This window comes from Nanorana parkeri, unplaced genomic scaffold (genome assembly GCF_000935625.1).
Source record: "Nanorana parkeri isolate BGI_ZX_2015 unplaced genomic scaffold, ASM93562v1 scaffold2820, whole genome shotgun sequence".
NCBI classification, from domain to species: domain Eukaryota; kingdom Metazoa; phylum Chordata; class Amphibia; order Anura; family Dicroglossidae; genus Nanorana; species Nanorana parkeri.
In genome coordinates, this window is record NW_017309088.1 from 2,247 (window position 1) to 25,548 (window position 23,302).

At 40.9% G+C, this 23,302-nt stretch overlaps 1 protein-coding gene across 1 annotated transcript in view; it reads left to right on the plus strand.

The window, feature by feature from the left end:
• Window positions 1-231: 231 nt before the first annotated feature.
• LOC108802353 (cadherin-related family member 2-like) overlaps window positions 232-23,302 on the plus strand; it is a gene marked incomplete at its 5' end in the record, with an annotated part of 79,876 nt that continues 56,805 nt past the window's right edge. Inside the window, 7 exons of the mRNA XM_018574217.1 lie at window positions 232-372; window positions 1,966-2,109; window positions 3,962-4,037; window positions 4,121-4,239; window positions 12,829-13,059; window positions 14,886-15,041; window positions 16,830-16,994. Of these exons, the coding sequence (XP_018429719.1) occupies window positions 232-372; window positions 1,966-2,109; window positions 3,962-4,037; window positions 4,121-4,239; window positions 12,829-13,059; window positions 14,886-15,041; window positions 16,830-16,994 (1,032 nt within the window). The remainder of the gene's footprint in view (window positions 373-1,965; window positions 2,110-3,961; window positions 4,038-4,120; window positions 4,240-12,828; window positions 13,060-14,885; window positions 15,042-16,829; window positions 16,995-23,302) is intronic.

The following is a 23,302-nucleotide window of genomic DNA, read 5'->3' on the forward strand; positions in this document are numbered from 1 at the left end:
TTTACATGCTATTATTGTCCAAATAACATAATTTATGCAAACAGTCATAGCATTTTGGGCAAATTCGAGAATGACTTTAAGAATGTTCTTATCTGTGTACTGAGCCCCGTTTTGCTCCTGGAAGCCATAAAAAGTTGAATGGGATATGATGCCTGATTTATGTCCTTGGCCTTTTTCTAATACTCATGCTTAAGATGCCTGTACTAATTACTGTTGCCTTGATTTTTTTAGATCACACCAAATATTCCTGGCCCCTACCTTTTCTACATCAAAAAAGAAGCTGAAACGAGTCCTACAATTGGAAACATTGTACTTAATGACACTTTAGACTACAGGTTGAACACCTTTTACCAACTAAGTATCCTGGCCAAGGTAAGATAATTAACATGTAGTAGGTATCTAGTTACTTTCAATTTCTACTTTTCAAGTTGCTTTACTGTAATATTCAGTGTTAAGTCTTTTGTCTTGCGATGGTCGTATGCTTATTGAAAGCTCGTACGATCGCGGGATTTCCCACGATTCTCGTACGAGAATCGGACAGTGTATGGGCACCTTTAGGCTGGGCACACACCTTACAACCATCGCAAGACAGATCGTCCTTGCAATCATCGCAAGCCCGCTCCCCTTAGGGGCGTGCTTCCGTTGACTGCAATGCTGAACGGGCAGTGTGCACATGCGCAGACCGGCCCGTTCGGCAGTTATCCCTGGAGCATGATTCAAACCAGCCGAAAATCGCACGGTTCTCAGCTGGTTTTCGAACATGCTTGAAATACAAAAGTCGTGCGACAGTAGAAATGGTCGCACGCCTTCCATACACTGCACGATTCTCGTACGATCGTGGGATTTCCCGCGATTCTCGTACGAGAATTGTGCAGTGTATGGGCACCTTTATACATCTGTTTTCCAGGGAAGGCCAGTGATAGGTGACAGTGACCAATAAAGGGTTTACAACAGCACATATAAACAGGTCTTGTTAGATGACATAGCATGAATGACATAGAATGACATGGGCCACTTTAAACGCAAAAAGCCTCAAAGGGCAAGGAGTCATTTAAATGTTAGATGCCTCTGTACAACAATTAAAGAAGGAAGAACTTCAACTGAACAATTTATTCTTGACTTTCTGAATAATTTTATATTCTTTTTTCCTTACATAGTAAGATTTATGTTGGAAGGAGTTAGCTCCAGGGTGTATGATTCTCATCTTTGGTTCACAACTTTGTGAGCTATTAACCTGAAACAAGCAGGTCATCATTCTCAGCCTCCACATTTATTTGTTGTTAATGACTCACTAGGTAGTGAAGCCTAGCCTGGTAAAGTCTGGTGTTTGCACCTCTAAAATAATTAAAGATTGGCCTCTCCCAAATTATATTTCCTGACAGCTTCCCTTTAAAGGAGAACTATGGGGTCAGGGCTTTTCCCCATAGTTCTCCTTAGGGTAATGGGAGGACACAAACTAGCGTCCTCCCGTCACCATAAGCTCAGTATACCGCGAGCTACAGCTCACGGTATACTGAGGCGCCGGAGCGTATCCCGACATCGATGTCGAGATCTGCCCAGCTGCGTGAGTGACAGCTGGCTCTGCCTATCTAGAGGCAGAGCCAGCTGTACCCGCCCCCTCCACCGTCCGTTCCGCCAGTCAGCGCTGGTGGATCGGAGCGGGGAGGGGGCAATCCAGCCCCTCGCCTGTCACGGCAGAGAGCCGTGACAGGGTCGAGAAGTGAGCGAACACCGGTATGTGTTCGCTCACTTCCCGATCTACTGAGCCGACCTGTGACAGTCTCATTGTCACAGGTCGGCTAGAACTATGAGGTGAGTGAAAAGCACTCACCTCATAGTTCTCCTTTAAGATGGATTAGCAGTAAATAATTTTGCTAAATGTATTGGCATTATTCTGTTTTATTTGTTACTATTGAAGATATTGTTATTACAGTGGTTAATTCATATTTATATTCAAACTTTTAGGACCAAGGTGGGATACTCAATGGTATATATATTCAACAAAACTCAACAGCCTATGTATCTATAAATGTTCGGGACGTGGCAGATTTAGGCCCTGAATTTATTGGAGCTCCTTATGTGACTTCTATTTATGAAAACACTGGACTAGTAAGTAATCCCTCAACACCGCTGGGTGTAACCATGCCAGAGAGCAGAGCATCATATAATGGGGAGTTATGCATAGGCCTGTCACCCTAGCCGAATTACTAGGAGGTTTATGGCCAGTGGTGCATCCTGGGGGAAGACATACATATTCAGGGCTAACCTTTTGAGTGTTTTTGCCCCCTGGTTCTCCTGCCTGTGGGACGGTGTGTTATGTGTGTGTTGTCTTGACCAGGCATGGACTTTGGGCTGGAGAACCATAGAGGAACATTCTCTGCTGAAAGTGCCTGAGGAGCCAGGATGGGCTTGGACCTCAGGGTGGTCCGAATCCATCTTTCCAGTCAGGATGTGGTACAACCGCATCACACTGCGCTGTGCCCATAGAACTTAATGAAATAACACTTATGACATTTTAATAAAGTTCTAACAAAAAAAGTGTGATGCTCTGTGATCAGTGCATCAGCACTGTGTTTGGGGAAAACACACCAGCAGCTATGCATTGCATTGCAGCTGTTGGTGTGAATGCAGCCTAAATGGCGGACCATGGTGCAGAAGTGGACTGAGTGGCTGTTCTGTTTGGACCGCTATTCGGACCATGGCTCAATGTATAGTTTACTCACCAGACCTCGTTGAATATTAATTTACCACTACCCTTGCTCTAGACAACAAAGTATTGCAGGTAGACTAAACTCTTAAGTTGCTATTGTGATAAGCAATCTACAGAGTTGTAAGAACCCCACAGGGAATGGATAAAATAGTGGCACTGGACACACTGCTCCAAAAAGGACATTCTAAAGTAGGATATACACAGGTGGATTTTTTAACAGACATTCGTACGAAAAATCCCATCACACCAATCAATGATACCATCATATGCTTGGCGACTGTCGTTCGAAATTTCGTTTGATTTTCATTTGCATTTAAAGTGACATTAAAGTCACCAATCCCCCAGCAATCCCTCCAGCGCTAGTCTCGGTCTCTGATCCAGCGCAGACCCCTTGTGTCCCACGGTGTCTGTCCGATGTGCGCGCTCACAGCTGCATGCATTCAGCTCCACTGTGTCTCTCCTCTTCCCCCCGCCAATGATCTCTACTGCGTATGCTTCAGATCTACAGCTGGGAGAGAGCGGCAGAGAGCGGTAAGATTTTACCTTTTTGGTAACTTTTATATTTTTAAAAAATATGTTTGCATATATCTACTGTTTGCTAGCAGTATACTGTATATATGCAAAAAAAGGAGACTTTCATTCTACTTTAACATTTGGTTTTTGAATGAATGGAGTTTTTTGAATGAAAACCACATTCACTGTTAGAATTTAATATGTTTGAGAAAAAATTTCAACATGCTCCTTTGAAAATTTTTGAGAACATTGAAGTTTTTGTCTGTCGGTTGCACCATACTAATTGATAAATATTCAAACGAATGTTCCGAAAACCAATTTTAACTCTGCCCAGCTGTCATTTGTGGGGTGAAAAGCCGGCAGGCCGTTCGCCCCGCTCCAGCTGTCACTTTGGCTCAATCCAGCCGAAGCATATGCTTTTGGCTCAGCTGAGCCTTCGGCTGCTGTACGGGCTATAGTGAATAGCCCGTAGAGCAGCACATCGGTTCGACTGAACCGAAGGGCTCCGGCGGCCAAAGAGAGCTGACGGATCAGCCAAAGCTGCGGCTGGATCATTCGGCTCCTTACGTACAGTGAAGAGTATTGTATTATTGTGTGCATAGAGCAATGAACGTATTTTATTTAATGCTTATAGTGCTGTTTTATGATTGAATCTTTACTTTTCAATGGAACATCCCCTTTTCCTATCTTATAATAAACCACTGTCTCACTGATCTCTTTGATTGGTTTTTTTTCTAGGGCAAAATTGTTCAAAAAGTTTCAGCCATTGATGCAGACAGAGGAATTAATGATAAAATCAATTATTCCATCAACAGTAAGTATACCAACTCCCTGGAATTTTGTATAGGAGGTTTCAACTGAATATAGAATTTCCATTTGAATGTCTTTTGCTTTCAGGTTCCACAGTGAGTGGTCTCTTCAGTATAGATTCGTTGACTGGAGAAATTAATGTAACTGGCAGCATAGACAGAGAGGAATTACTGGATTATGATGAACAAATTATACTGACTGTGATGGTAAGTGTCAAATTTCAGATCCAACTAGAACTACTGTGAATGTAAGCATGGTCTATGATACAGTTTTGAAAGCAAAATATTAGACATGGCGATACATCAATATTATTAAAAAGTTAAGGTAATAGATGAATATCATTTCTCTACTGAGAATTTTCTCGTTAATCAAGATTTCATCTACAAGCTATTTGAGTTTGTCTTTTTATGCAGCTATCTGAATTGACATATTCTCAGCACTAGCTTTGGAGGCAGTATTTGGAACACACCGATTGTGACGCCTGCCTGGAATGTGATCTTCAGGGCTGGGCTCTGCTTGTGATGCTTTCCGGAGCCCAGTGTACTGTGTTAGTTTTAGCTTCAGAATGCGTTCCAGGTATAAGGCTTATATGGAAGTTATTGGTCATAAAAGGTGTATGGGGATCCGGGTACTGCCCTGGGGACAGGAATCAATAACAAAAAAACTTTTAAGCAATATCGTTTTTAAAGGAGCAGTGGTTTTAACATCACTTAAAGGGTAACAATAAAAATGAAAAATTCCTTTAAATATCGTGCCTGGGGGGGTCCCCTTGAACTGCCTGTAAAGTGGCACATCTGTACAATGTATAGAACCTGCTGCAGCCAAACTGACATTTCTTAAGAAATTTTTTTTTTTTTTTTTTAAAGCGTGCAGTTCCCTCTCCAAAACAATAGCAGACAGACCCTTTAGGCTGGTAGGAATGTTAGGAGGGACCACATTTTTTAAAAAGCGTGAGGTTCCCCTCAAAAGTCATACCAAACCCTTAAGGTATAGTAGGAATATTGAGGAACCGCATGTAAAAAAAAAAAAGTGTGTGGGCTTCCCCCCTAAAATCATACCAGGCCCTTAAGGTCTGGTAGGAATTTTAGGGAGGAACCCCACCCCCAAAAATGTGGGGGAAAATGTGGGGTCCCCCCTAAAATTCTATACCAGACCCTTGATCCGAGCATATGCCTGGCAGGGCCGGAAGGGGGGGGGGGGAACGAGCGAGCGCGCCCCCCCCATACCAGGCCACATGCCCTCGGGACTTGGAGGGTGCTTTTCCAGGGGATTGGTTGTCGACCCCCCTTGTGAATGAGTAATGCCGGTAACATATAAACATTTGGGCGGAGCTAGCAGTGAAAGCTAGCTCCGCCCAACTGTTTACAGTTGTGACAGGTGAGCCATGATTGGGCAGTTCTCTGTGCCCTGATTGGGCAAAGTCTTGGGTCAGGTGCAAGGCTTTAGCTAATCAGGGCTCACAGGGCACGGTGCCTTGTGCGGGATGCTCGGAGGACGAACAGCCCGCCCAAACACCAAGACAGTTTGTTTGTTCGCCGAACACACAAACTGCCGATGTTCGAGTTGAACTCACGTTCGGCTCGAACGTCGACCCCAACACTAGTCCAGAGCTGTGGCACAGCCTTTGATGTGACCCAGTCACTAAAGATTAATTAATGAGTAAGCTATGTGGACTAACCACCTTAGCTACTTTGTTCATTAGACCGTTTGGGCACCATTATTATCCCCTTTTTCCCACAGGTTTCCATTGGAAGGGATAAGAAGTAAGGAATTGAGTGCTGCATCACTAGCTAGTCACTAGTGTTGCAAATGCACAGTACTCACTTTTTATCTGCCATTCAGCATGAGGTAGCACCTTCCAGTCACTGACCCTAATCGCAAGAGACACGCGGTTGCACCTCGGTTAGTACTTTCTCCCGCTTATTGTGGCCTGGTCGCCTTTGAAAGGTCTCTTGCTTCCAGCAGTCGGATCCCAAACACAAGAGAAGCAGAACTGGTGCACTTCGGCTCATGAACCACTAACAGTTCTGGGGCAGCCTGAAGTGCTCCCCATCAGGGGCCTCAAACAGGAGAATTTCTCTGCATTTTTTCTTGATTCATTGGGCCAAATTGCAATTTTATTTGCTGACTATGCAGAGGATATGATGTAGAATCCACCAGTACTGTTACCGATGTAGGATCCATAACAAGCTCTAATTCTACTTAAACCTCTCATACTCAGCAGTGTACCATCCTGATGATTCCTGTAGAGAATACACCACGATTTAAATATCCCACAGATAAACATTTGGAGTCTCTCTCCAAAGCCTTGTTTTCTCCAGCAGGCCCTGCATTGCAGCCTGCCTTGGCTGTAATGTTAGTCTGTCAAGGGATCCAGCTTTACTCCTCACTAATCTGCATTTACATTGCATGCCAGGAACAACATCTCTTTGGAGCTGCTTTATACACCATCATCAAGGATGTTACTGTGTGGTGAGTAGAGGGTTGCCACCTTTTCTTCCATCGAAACCCGAACACTCTAGCGACACACGGAAATTTTCTTGGAAGAATGAGTTGCTGCTTTTTCATATGTAAATAGTGCCACCCCTTCATATGTAAATATCACAGTTGAAACTATTTTCAGTGGGGGGCCAGTAGCCCCTATCTTAATTTTGGTTTCTCCTGTGTGCCTGACATCTTGTGTCCGGATTTCTGCTGCCATGAAACCCGAACACAGCATTCAAAACCCGAACTGCCCGGGTGAATCCTGGACAGGTGGCAACCCTGGGTGAGTACCGTACACTAGCTCAGCAGAAGAAGCTTACACTTTAAGCTGGAAAAAAAAATAACCCTCCCTCAGGCCAGATTAAGTTCATGTTGTTGCTCCCTCTTCACCTTCTAAGGCAGGGGTAGCCAAACTCCGGTCCTCCAACTGTGGTGGAACTACAAATCCCATGAGGCATTACAAGATTCTCACAGCCACAGACATGACTCCCGGAAAGAGATGCATCATGGGATTTGTAGTTTCACCAGAGCTGGAGGGCTGGAGTTTGGCTGCCCTTGTTCTAAGGCAAAATCCAAGCCAGGAACCCAGTTTCTTTGCAAGTGCTGGACTTCTACATCCTCCAAATATGCAGGCAAGTCACCATTGGCATTAGGGATGCAATGATACAATTTTTTCCAGACCGAGTGCGAATACCAATATTTTTCCTTAAGTAATTGCCAATACCAATTACGGATACCTTTTTATTGTGTTATGCTACAGTTTTTCTAAAACAATACAGACTAATGATTTTAGGACAGTGGTGGAGCACTAGGGCCCAGTCACAGCTGCAACCACTGCAACCCTGGTAATTCTGCCACTGACCCCAAAGCTTTAGAGCGAACTCTCAGCAATACATTATATAGCAATGCAGAATACCACTAGCTATAAAGGAATACAAATCTCAGCAATACATTATACAGCAATGCAGAATACCACCAGCTATAGAGGACTACAAATCCCAGCAATACATTATACAGCAATGCAGAATAATACCATTAGCTATAGTGGACTACAAATCCCAGCAATACATTATACAGCAATGCAGAATAATAGTATAAGAATTTGCTACATACTCTGTGCTGCTGTTCTGCTCCTCAATTTGAAAGTTTAAAGTATCCGTATCGTTTTTTTTTGTATCGGGGCATTTTAATGAGTACGAGTACTCTTGAAAATGCCCAGCATAAGCACTTATAGAGATACATATAGAGATTAGCATAAAGGGGCACTTTCCAATGTAGGGGATGAATGTTAGCAATGTAGGGGGTTATCTGTTAGCATTTGAAGACACTTGGACAGACAGCATCTCAGATGCCTGGGTAAGGGAGGTGGTTTCAATGGGCTACAAACTACAGTTCTCGCAAACCCTTCTTCACTTCTTGTTTTCCAATTTTCCTGTGTCACTGCTCAGATAAGCAGACCTTCATGTAGCCCTTGAGAGTTATTTGTAGATCGGGGTTATTGACTTTGTTCTTATAGCTGAAAGGGTTTAGGCATTCTCTTCCAACCTTTTCATAGTTTTAATCCACCCCATCTTGGATCTCAAGGGCTTGAATATCTTCATTTGTTCTCTAATATTCTGTATGAAGTCCATCAGTTCTGTCATAGCCTTCTGATATCCTTGGAAGATTAGTCCTAGACACCTTAGTCCTAGACACCTTGTTCCTGCAGGGTAATTGGTTGCTGTTGGAATCCCAGCACTTGATCAACATTCTGGAGCTCTGGCAGTGGCATACATCAACCATCGGGAAGGAATGGCTCTTGCTGTGGCAAGAGAAGTAGGAAGAATCCTTTCCTGGGCAGAACTTCACGTTCCAGCCTTGCTCACTGCTCACATTCCAGGTGTGCACAATTGGCAGGCTGTCAGCAGATTGGAGACTGGAGTCTGTATGCGAGGTTGCCACCCATACTAAGGTGCTCCTACCCAAGAAGCAGTGATGTAGTATGCCCTCTTGGAATAGTGGCAACCGGGATAGATAGGCATGGTATCCGAATCGGCAAGCAAGGTCGTAGTCTTATCTGTAGTCGTAGGTCTAGGCTAGGGACTACTAGAGGCAAAGCTCTGCAATATCCAAGCTCCATTTTGTGGAGGAAGTTCGTATTTATAAGCATTGGTGCTTTCATGATATCACCGGAGGAGGAGGAGCCATTAGTTACAATATTGTGTACTGTCCCTTTAACAGTGCACACAGTACCTGCACACTCACCTAGCATCACAGTGTTGTCACCAGCAAGGGGTGCTGAAGAGCAGCTGAGCTCAAATAGGAGGATCAACACCATTTTCCCTGACACAGTGGCCCCATGGGTATAGATGTGACATCCAGGCCGTGTTCATGGGAGGATTCATGGCCCACGGCAGGTAAGTCCTTATACAGGCAGTCTTCATCATCCAGCAGCACTTGGACACAGGGGAATGGTCCCTACCCCCAGAGGTATTCCAGAATCTGTGCCACATTTGGTGGATGTAGGAAGTTGACCTCCTTGCCTTGGGTTCAAAAACAAACAGGACAGGCTTGTCTCCAGGTACAATGGCAAGCAGCGGATGCTCTAGTGACTTTGTGGCATCAGTACAACCTGATCTACACCTTTTTTCCTCTGAAACTTTTTCCTGATGTGCTCTTGAGGACCATGATGGAGGGCATACTGGTAATACTCATAGCTTCAGACTGACCATGGTGTATGTGGTACTCTGACCTGGTCAGACTCCTGGCAGATGGGGGTTCTTCTGGATTGACCAGATGTTTCACAGTTGCTAGCTTTAACAACATAGCTGTTGGAGGCCATGTCTTGAGGGACAGGGGCCTCTCTGATTTGGTGAACCCCATGATGTTAAAAGCTTGGAAAATAGTTTTCCATAAGGTCTACAATCGCACTTGGGAAGCATACTTAGTTTAGTGCGTTGAAATACATTTTCATCCCAGAAAATACTCCATAGGATGAATCCTGACCTTTTTCCGATCAGGCTTAGATCAACAATTGGCCCTATCAAGGTTCAGATCTCAGAACATGTGATCTTATTCCAGAGACCACTAGCCCCCCATTCTTTGGTTAAGACATACAGTATATCTCTCATGTAGTTCCCCCTGTGTGCCTTTCTGCGGCTCCATGGAATTTGAATTTTGTTCTCTTGGCTCTTCAAAAATCATACTTTGAACCTATTAGGGATATTCTCTTATCCACTCTTACTCACAAGGTTGGGTTACTTGTCACCATCACCTTTGCAAGAAGTATGTGAACTATATATGAACTGGTGGCTTTGTCCTGTGAACATCCTTTTCTAGTTTTAGATAATGACACAGTATTATTAAAGCCCAGATCCTGCTTCCTTTCAAAGGTAGTTTCAGCCTTTCACCTCAAGGGGACCATGTGCTTCTCTCTCTCTCTCTCTCTCTCTCCAGCCTTGGTGCATCAGATGTAGATTTCCCTTCTTTGTCTGGTTGTAGTTTGTGTTGTGTAGGTGTCCACCATGGAGCCACTACTTCCATCTCATCTGATGCTTGCATTGAGCTGCAGGCATTCCTCAATTGTTTTAATATTTTATTTTAAATTTGAGGGGGGCTGTTATTGTTTAGTTTACTGTCTTGCCTACCTCTTAGTTGGACTGATTTTGGACATTTCATTCTCTAAAAGCTGTTTCCATCAAGATACAATAAAGAAAAATAGATATTTGTACTTACTGTAAAATCCTTTTCTTGTAAGTTTGTCACATCCCTCTATGTCTTACTTACTTTTACTGTCAGCACTACTTGTTACAACACTGAGGCATGCTGGGAATGACAGCAGTATATCAGGCTGGTCACTGTTTTTTGTTTGTCAGTGTCCAACTTCTCTCGTAGTCAGTGGTATCACCCAATTGTCTCTATTTCTGGTATCTCTGTATCTCTATAAACATCCAGAACAAGGATTTTACGGTGAGTACAAAAATCCAGTTTTCTCAGTCTCACTTCTCAAGGTCTGTACACTGGCAACAGAATATAAACTGACCAAAAGAGTCTCAGGTGAAAACAAGATATTAAAAAAACACTGTCAATAATATCGTATTTCTCCACAATCAGATTCCTTTTTCCTACAAAATGGTAATTTCCATGCTAAATTATATATAAATCTGTTTGCAATGACAAATTATGAATAGGGATTCTCTAACATAGCAGGGTTAAAATAAAGGCCTATGGATACCTTATTGTTGAAAAAAGCAAAGGCTATGTTCTGTTATACAGTACTGTTTTAGATTACTTAGGTAGTTGGTTAACATAATGTATTAAAGAGTGGGTGGAGGACGCGGCTACTATGACTCACATGCGGAGAACATCAAGGCTGCAGAAGGCTGTGTGACCAGACAGACTCCACACTTCTTGCAGTGCCTGTAGTTTCTTGGTCTGGACTGGCAGGTTCTGGACTGGCAGGTTCTTGGAATACGAACAGCCTTGAACAACTGGTCCAAGTACAGCATAACTACAATTAAGATAAACACAGGCGATCCTACATCTTTGTCTATCCCTGGAGTCCCTCGACTTGTAGCCCCGGGGTCCTCAAGACAACTCTGGACGGAGTGGTTATGTCGGTGGATTAAAATCCCCGTCTCCACTCGATACAGGGAACTCTGTCCATATCCAGACACTTTCAGTGGGTGATTAGTCCACGATCCCCTGATGAAGCAGTGTATGAAACGCGTTGGAACTGGATATACTGATCTCCCACTGAATATATATACTGAGTATTAATTGAATGTATTTGGATATATGGGGATATAAGATGATTTATGGGCCTATGCTCCTGTTTAAAATTATGTTGTTTTTGGTTTAGTGCAAGTAATTTGTATACATGTTTTTATATTATTTATCATATGTAAAATAAATTCTATTTTTATACAAAAATTCCATGCTGTGGTGTTATACCTCTTTTTAAACCCCCGTTCTCTCTCTTTTTGTTACAATTGTTTAAAACCCAAGGGTGAGAGGTCACACCGGGGGGCTGCTGTGTTAGCAATTCACAATTGTGTGGTTAACATAATGTAAACTATTGCCTAATTCTTTCCCTCTAATGTTTACATAGAGCCAATCCACCTTTTAAACACTGTGGGTTTGATTTACTAAAGGCAAATAGGTTGTTCACTTTGCAAGGGAATTTCCAGGATACTGTAATGTGCAAGAAAAAATAAAGTTTTTAGCCTTCTTGCAGGAGATTGGGCATTCTTTGCACAGTGAATTTTCACCACATTTACTGAGCTAAGGGAAAATTCCCTTGAAAATTGACAACTACCTTGAAAGTAAACATCCTGTTTGCTGTTCAACTCCTGTGTAGCCATCTTTTTCTCTGCCCCAACAACTTTTTTTAAGCAACCAGTTCCATATTGCAGTTTCTCTGCATACCCTATGTAAACAAAATCTATTATTTATTCCATAGTAAAGGTTTCTGCCCAATAAACCTACAATAGACTTCTCTGGACAGTACCAGATGCTGGCTCTTTAGCTATTGTGTCTAATGTTTTTCTTCCTTCTACATTGCAAGTTCATACTATGAGGTCTCTTTTCCCCTTTTGTATTATACTGTATCTTTTTACTTGACATTGTTTGGACTCTGTAATTCCTACTCTTTTACTTTTGTGCAGCACCGTCTGATATAAATTTAGTAGAAGAATGTAGGTCACAATTGTGTCACGACAATCAAAGAGCCGACGTTTCGGGGCCCTGCGTGGCCCCGAAACGTCGGCTCTTTGATTGCCGTGACACAATTGTCCAATAAAAAGGACTTATTTATTTTTGAATTATTTTTGAGTGCTGGTGACCTACATTCTTCTACTTTGTGTTTTGCACGGTACCATCCGTGATAGTTACTGCGAGCACCACCTTTGTTAATTGGCCGGGACTGCTGAAAGGTGTGCGGAGAGCACCCCCACCAACTGCAACTTGATATAAATTTAGGACAATAATAATAATCCCTTCGTTACAATGTTTCCTAACAATGTTATGCCTTCTCTGTTAAATTTGTTGAAGTCATAAGGAAATGTGAAAATAAACACAATTTAGAAAAATCAATGCAAACATTCACGTGGTTTCATAATAATTATTCAGATTCATCTTTGTGATATTTGTGGGTTCTGTATATAATGAACAATTACATTAAAAAAAAATACTTAACCAATTAAGTTAAGCAAGGTTAAATATCCAAAAATGTTATGGTATATTTTATTTAGAAGATAGGCTAAACCACATCATAATGGTTTGCCTCGCTTTATACTTGAACAGCTAACATTTTGTTCTTCTACTTTACACAGGCCAAAGAAAAGGATTTAAATATATATGGACAAATTGCAGCAACAACTACTACTGTTACAATCCGTATATTAGATGAAAATGATAATAAACCTCAGTTTTACAACTGTGAGGTAACTGACTGTGATTTCAAAACTGACCTTGAGATAAACTTCTATGGAGAAGTAGAAGAACATTCATCTGTCCGGGTACCAGTGGCAAATCTCACCATCACTGCTAATGACCCTGATAAGGTACTCAACTTCCTGCCCTATGACCACACCTCCGATTATGTTGATGTTTATAACTAGTTGACTTAATTAACAAGGCAGAATAAAAAACTGTTAAACGGCTCAGAGTGACCCCTTCTTAATCGTACATGCACATCCAAGGTTAAATATATGCTGATTGAGCTAATCCATGTTGCCTCTAGGACCGTATTAGCAAACATTCAAGTGAACTGGCATAGAAGTTTGCAGCTTGGCCCTACTAGAGGACAATGAGAAACTTACATTGTCTGCAATGGCAAAATCAGTCTACTGTGGGCAATAACGGGGCACGTTCAGTCCCCTAGCTGTTTGCATTTGGCAACCAAAGTTGCTTGTACTGTGCAGTTATTTATGTGTATGACCAAACTAACTAGTCACATATCACTATCATCAATTTCCTAGTCACTAATCTTAATGCCTTATTGAATATTCCTGATTGGGTTTGAAAAGGTATTACAAATGTTTGATTATGTTACAAAATCATTGGGCTTTAGTCTATTGTGTGCAGGGTGGTTATACAGAAAACAGAAAAATGTGCTTGTAACTAAGTATATTTCAGGATCTATATAGGTGAGGCATTTATCCCCTGGTGCACGTTCAGACCTTTACCAGGCTGGTGGTGCTAAAAAAAATCCATATACTTGTTGTGGGGTGTCAAGAAAGGGAATAGTTATCTTTTACATCCTAGAGAGGGGGGCATTTATCAAATCAGTCAGACAGCTAAGCAATGATAAACAGGAGCCGATATAAAACAGACAGGGGATCTATTATAATTAAGCAGCTTTTTTCATATATTTCCTCTTAGCTGCTCTTTTACAGCACTGCAATAGAATAAAACTTGCTGCTGACCAAATCTTAGTTATGCATCTGTTTTGAAGCAACACCTGTCATACATTCAGTGGTAAATCTATTGCAGACCTGTGCAAATCTGTCACAGTTTGCTACCCAGGATAACAGGAGCAGGGTCACAAATGCACATAAAATCTAACTAGGGCTCTCTCTGTGTTTGGTAGAAACTGTGTGAAACACAAAAAATCTGCAGTGCAACTTTAACTTATACACATTCGACATGGTGCAGTCAGGCATACAAGTGTAAGTGTACTAATTCTTGCACATCTACTAATGCCATTATTGTTTATGGACAATGATGAAAAAACAAAAACAGATTCTACACTTTTCAACAGTGCTCCCAGAACATATAGATATAAATCAGTGGTTAGACCCTGCTTACTACCTCTTGCCTATCTGCAGTATGTAGAAGACAGCAGATTCTGCCACTAGCAACTGACTTCCAACAATCATATTACATCAAATGGGAACCCGACAAAAGAGGAAACAAAGTATATGTAAGCCCAATAACTAAAATCCCATGAAGGTGGAGGTGTTCTGTAGTTCACAAAGGTAATGCCTGATAAAAGTACTTTAGATAACACTATAAAGTGTGCAGGACAAAGGAAAACATCTGATTTCTGACAGGATCAACAGGTACTTTTGCACTTATCAAAGAGATATATTTAACTGAGCAAAACAGAGCAAAGGGTTTACATATACATTAATATTTTGAGAATCTTCATTTACTGTCAAAGGCAGCTCGAGTACTCAATCACTGTAAGACTTATTGTTGGCTCTTAGGTTAAGTAGTTTCTTGACATCGACATACATCTGTACACTTTCTTCATAAGCTACATACATTGTTATGGGTAGCTGCTAGTAATAAAACTCAACAAAAATAAGATCTACTACCTGTAAATTTAGGTTCAGCTTGAATTGTTTGCACCTTTTTATTGCTATTTTACTTTCTTTACTTTCAGGATCAGAATGGAGCCTTCAACCTGTATTTAAGGGGAAAGGATGCTGACTGTTTTACAGTATCTCCAGCACGAGTGATTAACACTGGTTTAGTCCAGGTTCTTATTAAAGATCCTGTGGCTATTGACTATGAAATTGTTCACAAGATGTATGTAGAGGTATGATAGTACATTAAAAAATGCACATGCTATCTGTTGTCTTGAGAATGAATGTTAAATGTGATGTATGATAGTCAAAGAAGTTATTTATTTATGAACACGTATGATTTACAGCCTTTAGGGTAAACGTAGGAAATCATTATGGTTATGGTAACTGCTGTCATGAACTCTCAAAAATTCCTTTCACTATGTATGTATAGTAAAGAACTGTTTATATCACTCAAAGCAACTAACCAGGTCTTCTAAAGATTAGACTAGGATTAGATTAGGATGAAATAACATAACAGTTCTTCATTCAGGGCCCCTTTACACATGTGCACATGTGGTATGCCATGCATTAAAGTAGAACTCAGCCCAAACTTTTTTTTCATTTTGTAGGGGAGATGGGGAGGGTTATAGCCCATGTTGGCTTTTTAGAACATCTGTGTTCCAGTGGGGAGATTTCCCTTCACTTCCTGTCCGATAGCCACAACACGAAGTGAGAGGAAATCTCCCCAAAGTGAGGGAAATCCCCCAGTGGTGGTCAGTGGGGTCACCAGAACTAGTGGTGAGAGTTGTAAGATTTCCCATCTATTTCTGTTCTGATGACAACCCAAAAATTGGGTCTTATTTCACTTTCAGTGATAACAATCACCAGGACAAATAGAGGGGGTGAATCTCCCTAATGGGGTATAGACAGCAATAAACAACCGACAGGCATTCTAATCCCTCTCTACTCTGTCCAAAGCTAGAAAAAAATTGGGTTCAGTTGCACTTTAATGTGTGTTTCATTAACCACACAACAACCCTCTTAACACTGGACAAGGGACCTTTTTTTAACACATCACAGCACAACACACATATGGTTTACATCTGTGTATTGAGATGTGACGCAACACATGTGTTTGGCTGTGTTTGCAAGCTGTGTTGGGGTGCCATTTAAAATAAATTGCACCATAACGCACCCCTAGCTGTGCTTTAGAGTAATGCAGAGTAAAACACTGTGATGCATAGATGCGAAGCTGACCTCAAGCTCTTTCATACATAAAGCTAACCAGACACATCATTAAATGTCATGCTTCATAATAATCAACTGAGCGCTTGTCAGCAGCATCATATACCACTATTCTCTTGAGTAAATAAATTACCTTATCCTTAGCATTTGTTAAAAATTCTGTTTTTTTAGCCCTTGGCCTAGGCACCCTAAATCACATGGTCATTGGCTATCATTACTGCAGGAAGTAAACTGTTTTAAGCAGCCGTAGGATAAGGTGCTAAGGTCCTCCCTCTTAAACATCAGAGTTCCCCCTTCACATCAGGATTCAGTTCAGTTCACATGAGATACCTGCCAGCACCTTGGAAGGTATCATACTGTACAAACATTTCGAGGCTCCCAAGAGGAAGGCAGAAGGCCTCACAATGTGCCACATCACTCTGGTTGAGGAAGGCTGGAATATTGAACCAAATAAAGCTTTAACGTTAATTTTAAAGAAACATAAAAAATGTTTGTGAAAGGGATGTCGGTTATTATTTTTGCTTATTCCAAGGCTGATAGTGTCTGTCATCTGAATTATTGGTGTGCTCAGTTATCTAATTGATGCTGCAGTAAACATAAGCACAAACACAATAAAATCTGCTATGACAGAAGCAAAATAAGTAAATAAATGGATCAATGACTACAGCTAAACAAAACTGCTAAATAAATAAATGGTTAAAACTGTTTTTCTAAATAAGGTCTGCATAAGTGGCATACTTCCTATTTAAAACCAAGTTAACTGTTTTATTGTTTTTACTTTTTTTCTGCATTAGATTGTGGCTAATGACACTGGCAATTCAGTTGATTGCTGCTCCATAGCTTATGTGACCATCGATCTGATAGACATAAATGATCACATTCCGGAATTTGCTGATCCAGTATATGAGCTTCAGGTTGAAGAGCATTGTCCAAATGGTACCATTATAAGAACAATTACGGTAAATAAAATGATCTTTATGTTGGGCACATACATTATCTACATCTTTATTCAGTGTGATCATAACTCTCAGTTACATTTATTTTTTAATTTCTTGCATATCTTCCAATCACACATATACTGTCTTTTTTTCTATTTCTTCTTGAAAGATGACCCAGCGATACAAATTGATTAAATGCCTTATACACTATAAAAAAAAGAAAACATATTAATTAAAAAATATGTGTGGGCAAAAAACAAAACAAAAACAGGAGGTTGGAGTGCAACTCTGGCAGATCAACTGATGCTTTCTGTACTTGCAGTGTATATGCATGTATAAGGGATGTACCGCATCTTGATAATTTATAAATGTCATATATTTCATACATGTAAATAGTTATCTGTAAGAATGTTTTTCCAACATTTGCAAGTTAAAGTGCACGTTAACCCAAAAAGAAAAAAATATATATTGTGTTTTTGTTTTTTTAATCAGATTTTTATTTTTAAATATTTTCCTCCAACAAACATCCCACAAAAAAACCCCATACAAATACATAAAAACAATTCAAACAATACACAAATAATAAACATACCAGCTAACATTTAAACACAAAAACAAATACATCAACCACCATATATACAATCTAAAAAAATTTGATCGTTGATATCTAATCACCTAAACACATATATACCTTTAGATCACTGCTAAAATACTCCAATTACAGCTTAGGCTCTCATAAACTTCCTTCATATGTCTAACTAACAATATTATAGAATAATTCACACATTCCTTTGTTGTATAGGGTATTGTATCCATCTAGACCAATATAAGGAAAACTTATCCTCTCCTATACCTCTATATTGATAAGTAGTACGTTCAAACATTACCATCTGATCTAACTTAGTCATCCATTCTGGTAGTGATGGTGGGGAGGAAGATATCAATTTCCTCGCCACCAGTCGCCTAGCAGTAAATAATGCTCTATGTATAGCCAATTTGGTGTATGAACTCATCGACGAGGCATCAAAAACTGCTAGTATGCATACTCAAGGTGTATTATATAACAATATGCCAAAGACTGAGTGTATGATCTTAAGCACTGCACCCAATATCTAACCAGTTTTGGACATGTTCACAATAGATGTATCAGTGAACTTTGGTGAAAACCGCATTTTGGACATGAAGGATTGTTCCTGACACCTATTTTGAACAGAAACTCTGGAGTGCAATAAGTCCTATGTAAAATAAACAATTGAGTAACTCTATGGGAAATGGATAAGGATGCCAATAGAACAGCCCTCTCTACTTCCCTCTAGTCCTCATCTGTAATAGGGCTTAGATCATCTCCCCACTTACTCCTAACACTCAAAGCTGGTTGTAATATCGAGTTAGTTATTAAGTGGATATATGCATAGGAAATAATGCCCTCGGTATTGCAAGCAGCAACCAGGATATCCAAAACCGGTGTTGAATGGAACTCTGGGGAGGCACTAACAAATTGGGAATGTCATACCATGTCTAAGTTGCAAATATTGGTAGAAAGCAGTCCGAGGCAATCCAAATTGGGAGTGCAATTGCTGTAATGAACAAAAGGTATTATGAAACTATAACAGAGCGACTGTACATACCCCTGCCCGCCACCAGTTCCTACAGCCCTGCAACTTGGATAGCTCTGGAAGTCTACTATTGTTCCAAATCGGGGTATATCTAGCGAGACCTGAAGTTCGTAAAAGTCGTTTAGTCTATTCCCATACATGTTCCATTAAACTAATTGTGGCAAGGTGGGAGAACTTTTTAAAAGGCAGATCTGTCTCCACTAAACCCAGAGGATTATAACCATCAAAAAGCTACTGGAGAGAAAGGAATGATTGTAAATGCATCTCCTCTCATTCCCGACCAGCAAAGTGTTGTAATTGGGAAGCAAGAAAATAGAGCCAGAGATTAGGAAGAGCTAGGTCTCCCAAATCCCTGGGTCTTTGTAGAGTCTCCAATTTCAATCGAGCTTGCTTTCGTTTCCAGATAAGGTCCCTGAATATACTGTCAATTTGCCTAAACATCTTAGAAGGGAGCCAAATTGGAGAATTATGCAAATAATATAATAATTGTGGCATTTAGATCATCTTGATAAGGTTAACTCTCCCAGCCACTGAAAGGGGCAATTTACACCAAGCATCCCGCTGGGATCTAAATTTATTTAATAATTGGAACACGTTAAACTTGGCCTATTCTGCCAATTGCGGAGACAACTGTATACCCAAATAAACAATTTGAGCACATATGGGGATGTAAGATAGATCAGCTGACAATGGATTTGGCAAAGGATTTATGGGAAGTAGTTTAGATTGATCCCAATTAACAAAAAGACCTGAATATATAGCTATATATCTGTACCATGACAGTACGCAGAGCTGACTCTGTGTCTGCCAGGAAAAGCAGTGTGCAGTCTGCATATAATGCAGGTTTCTCTTCCTCCAGGCCTCTTTTAAAGCCTATAATGTTTGGAGACTGTCTAATTATAGCAGCTAAAGGTTCTATGGCCAATGCAAACAGTAAGGGAGAGAGGGGGCAACCCTGTCTGGTGCCCATCTGTAAACAAAAACCAGGGGAAAAATAGTTATTAATCCTAATTTTAGCCAAGGGAGTATACATAGTTACATAGTATTTGAGGTTGAATAAAGACATTAGTCCATCAAAGGTATAAGTATGGTATAACAAATGTACCAACGCACCACACCCAAATCGAGAAAGAATGGTCCATAGGTACCTCCATTTAACACTATCAAATGCCTTGGCTATATCCAAAGCCAAAAATTCTCTATTACCAGTATTATCTATAAGCACTTCTATATTTAAAGAGACTCTTCGTATATTGATAGCTGTAGATTTATTAGGTAAAAAAATAGCTTGATCTGAATGCATAATAGATTAACTTTTTTTAGACAGTCTATTGGCTAACACTTTAACCAATATTTTGACATCATTATTCAACAATGAAATCAGTCTATATGATTCTGGTTGAAGGGGATCTTTGTGTTTATTAAGAAGCACAATAATAGTGGCCATATACATAGTACTTGGAAGGTGTCCCAGATCTAATGCTCTTTGAAATGTTTGCACTAAGAGATGCAGAATAGATTGTTTATAGTTCTTATGCAATTCTATTGGCAACTTATCAGGACCTGGGGCCTTATCATTCAGGATACTAACAAGCGCTTGTATAGTGATAGGAGCCTCTAGATCCAAGGTATCTTCAGCAGATATGGTGGGCAAACTTATGTCTGACAGATACCTTGCCAATTAAGCATCCGAATATGCTGCTTTAGTAGCATATAAAGATGCATAAAATTGAGAAAAAACATTCAATATTTATTGATTATCTATGCAAAGATAGTTGGATGCATCCCTGATTGACCCTATATAAGATGGTGCTTGTTGAGAGCGAGCAATCTGGGCCAGAAGTCTACCCGAGGCCTCTCCCTCCGCCCAAAACACTCTCCTTGTAAAAAATAATTAATTTTGTGACCTTGTATGTACCAGAGATACAAGATCATTTGTGGCCTTAGTCCACGCAGCTTGTGTAGCATCAGATGGATATGATATAAATGTTTTTTCACTATCTACAACTGCCTGTCTCGCTAACCTTTCACGTTGTCTAGTAGCTGACTTGATTCAACTCACATATTTATTGCATAGACCTCTAAGATAGGCCCTCACAGTATCCCATACACCAATCCCAAAACAGAACCTTCATTAAGCGACCAGAAGAAATAAATATCTTCTTCTAGTTTCGCACTGTCACCTATCAGTGATAACCAAAAGGGGTTTAAACGCCACGGTATAGAGGTAATTCACTCCTTAGAAAGTAAGCTCACATTATTTCAACAGTCGCCATAGTATACACACATATATGGCAACAGAAATGTCACCATACAGCGAATATACACACCAATAATAACTTTCCCGTCTGGTAGACACACTGTCCGTGTAAGAATCAACATTCTAAGCAAACAACAATAATTGGTGGATGAAGAAAAAAAACTAAACAAAATATATACATGAATAAAAATTGAACATTAAAAAGAAAATAGCAAATCTACACAAAAACACAGAACAAAACACAAAACCAAACAAAACATCCAGAGCATCGCAACCCCACCAGGTATGTCGGATAAACTATCCGCCCCTTGTACCCCAGCATTCACCCAAAAAGGGTGCTTGCTGGGGCACATTACCCGATGGAGAGGTGAGTGATGGCCACTCCAAAAACCAACCCGGGAGGGTAGACTTCTTGTTTTCACAAAGAGAGGGAAGAGAGAAAGAGAGAGAGAAAAAAAAAGAGAGAGGGGAACCTCCACCTCCCCAAAAATCTCAGTGTGCTCCCCATTATTACAAATGTCCCCCTATACACTACCCTACACCCCAGCTCCCCAAATTCATCCCCCCTACCCCCCAATCCCTACTGTACCCCACACAATCACCCGTCCCCATGACACCTTGATTTAAGAGGGAGTATTCCAATCTCCTCCCATTAGCCTATCTCAAAATCCTTACATCCATGTGGTTCTTCCCTCATAACCCCTGACCCTTTGGCAATTCCATTTGCCATACATTATCTTTACCCAATGTGTCAATACTATCCCCCCCCACCCTATCTTGCCCATCCCCCCTCCCTATCCCATCCTTCTCACCCTTACCAATAATCCATATAATACCTTCATTAATACCCCGTATAAGATTATCCAAAACGTTTACTCCAAGTGCATTTATTAACCCCTTCCCCTTTATAAAATTCCCCTCTCCCTCACCCAAAAAAAAAAAAAAAGAAACCCTTCATATATTATATATTCATTTGATTCTTTATCTCCTTTTATGTCCCTTTTTGTTGAGAGATACCCTGGTCCATCGATGTTCGTGGCTTATCTTTGTAGATATATTTATCGATGGATCAGGCCATTGTCCCAACTCCATTGTTGCAATGTCCAATCTTTTTGTGAATGAATCTACATCTACTGGATTGTAGAGCTCAATTATTTTACCCTCCTTTTTTTACTGATAGACAAAACAGGAAGCCCCATCTATACTTTATATATTTTTTCCTTAGGACCTTAGTCAAATGCCTCAGGGCCCTCCGTTTGTCTAATGTTCGCTTGGACAAATCAGGAAAAATGTCTATGCTGACTCCATCATGATACAATGTCCCACACTCCCGTGCTTTGCTCATTATTTTCTCCTTTAAGTTGTAGAAGTGTATCCTCAACAACAGGTCTCTGGGATCTATGACGTTCAGCTCACGGACCCCTGGAATCCTATGCAGTCTGTCAATTTCCATCTCTGTGGTCGCTGGCTGCCCCGGCAGTTTATTTAATATCTCCAGGACTACAGATCTCAACTTTCGCTCTTCAACCACCTCTGGTATTCCTCTTATACGGATATTATTTTGTCTGCTACGGTATTCCTAATCGTCCATCTGTGTGCGCACTTTCTGTAAAGTATCATGCTGCAGTTGCAGGATCTGTTGTATCTCTGGAATCCCGCAATTCCAGCATGTCCTTCTTATGTTCCTTCCCCACTTAACTGAACATTTTTGCAATGTCCCTCTTTGTGGGCACCGCCGCTAGGTAATCACTTATCGTTTGTGAGGTCTCTAGCAGGTTCTCTATGTAACTTCCTTCCATCTATGATTCCCCAGGTGAGACAGGAAGGGAGCCCCCCTGCGAATTTCCATCATTTTCCATCTGCTTCCTTATTGCGGCCATATTAGATACATTTTTTACAAAAAAGCAACTTATATCCTGGCCTCTCTCTGCTGGTGGTCTAGCAATAGGGGTTTGGGTCCCTTCTATGTAATGCGGCCCATCTATGCAGCGAAAATGGTATATACTGTCCAAGCAGTTTATCAAGCAGATTACTAAGCAGCTTATTTCTCCTCCACACCGTCTCTTACTCCCACTTTACTTATCTCTCAGATGCTGACGCAGACAGGCCGTTCGTCTAGGAGCCATTCAGCTCTGCTCCTTAGGACTCTCTGATTTTTGGTTCCGTGCTGCATCCCCTCTCTCAATCAATCAGTACTTGTCATCCTCCCTCTAATTGCTGCTTCAACACACTGGCTTCCCCTCTCCCGGGTTAGACGCTGGAGCTCTCAGTGTGCACGTCCACCCGCAGCCATCTTGGAGCCGTTTACTAGTCCTTAGATGTGGTGGCTGCATTAGTTTCCTTTTTTCCTAATCCTGTAAATAACACACTTCCTGTCTTATTGTGGTGACGCTCACTCCACTGTATCTATGGAGGAATCCATAATTGTCATCCCAGGACAAGACTATAAACAT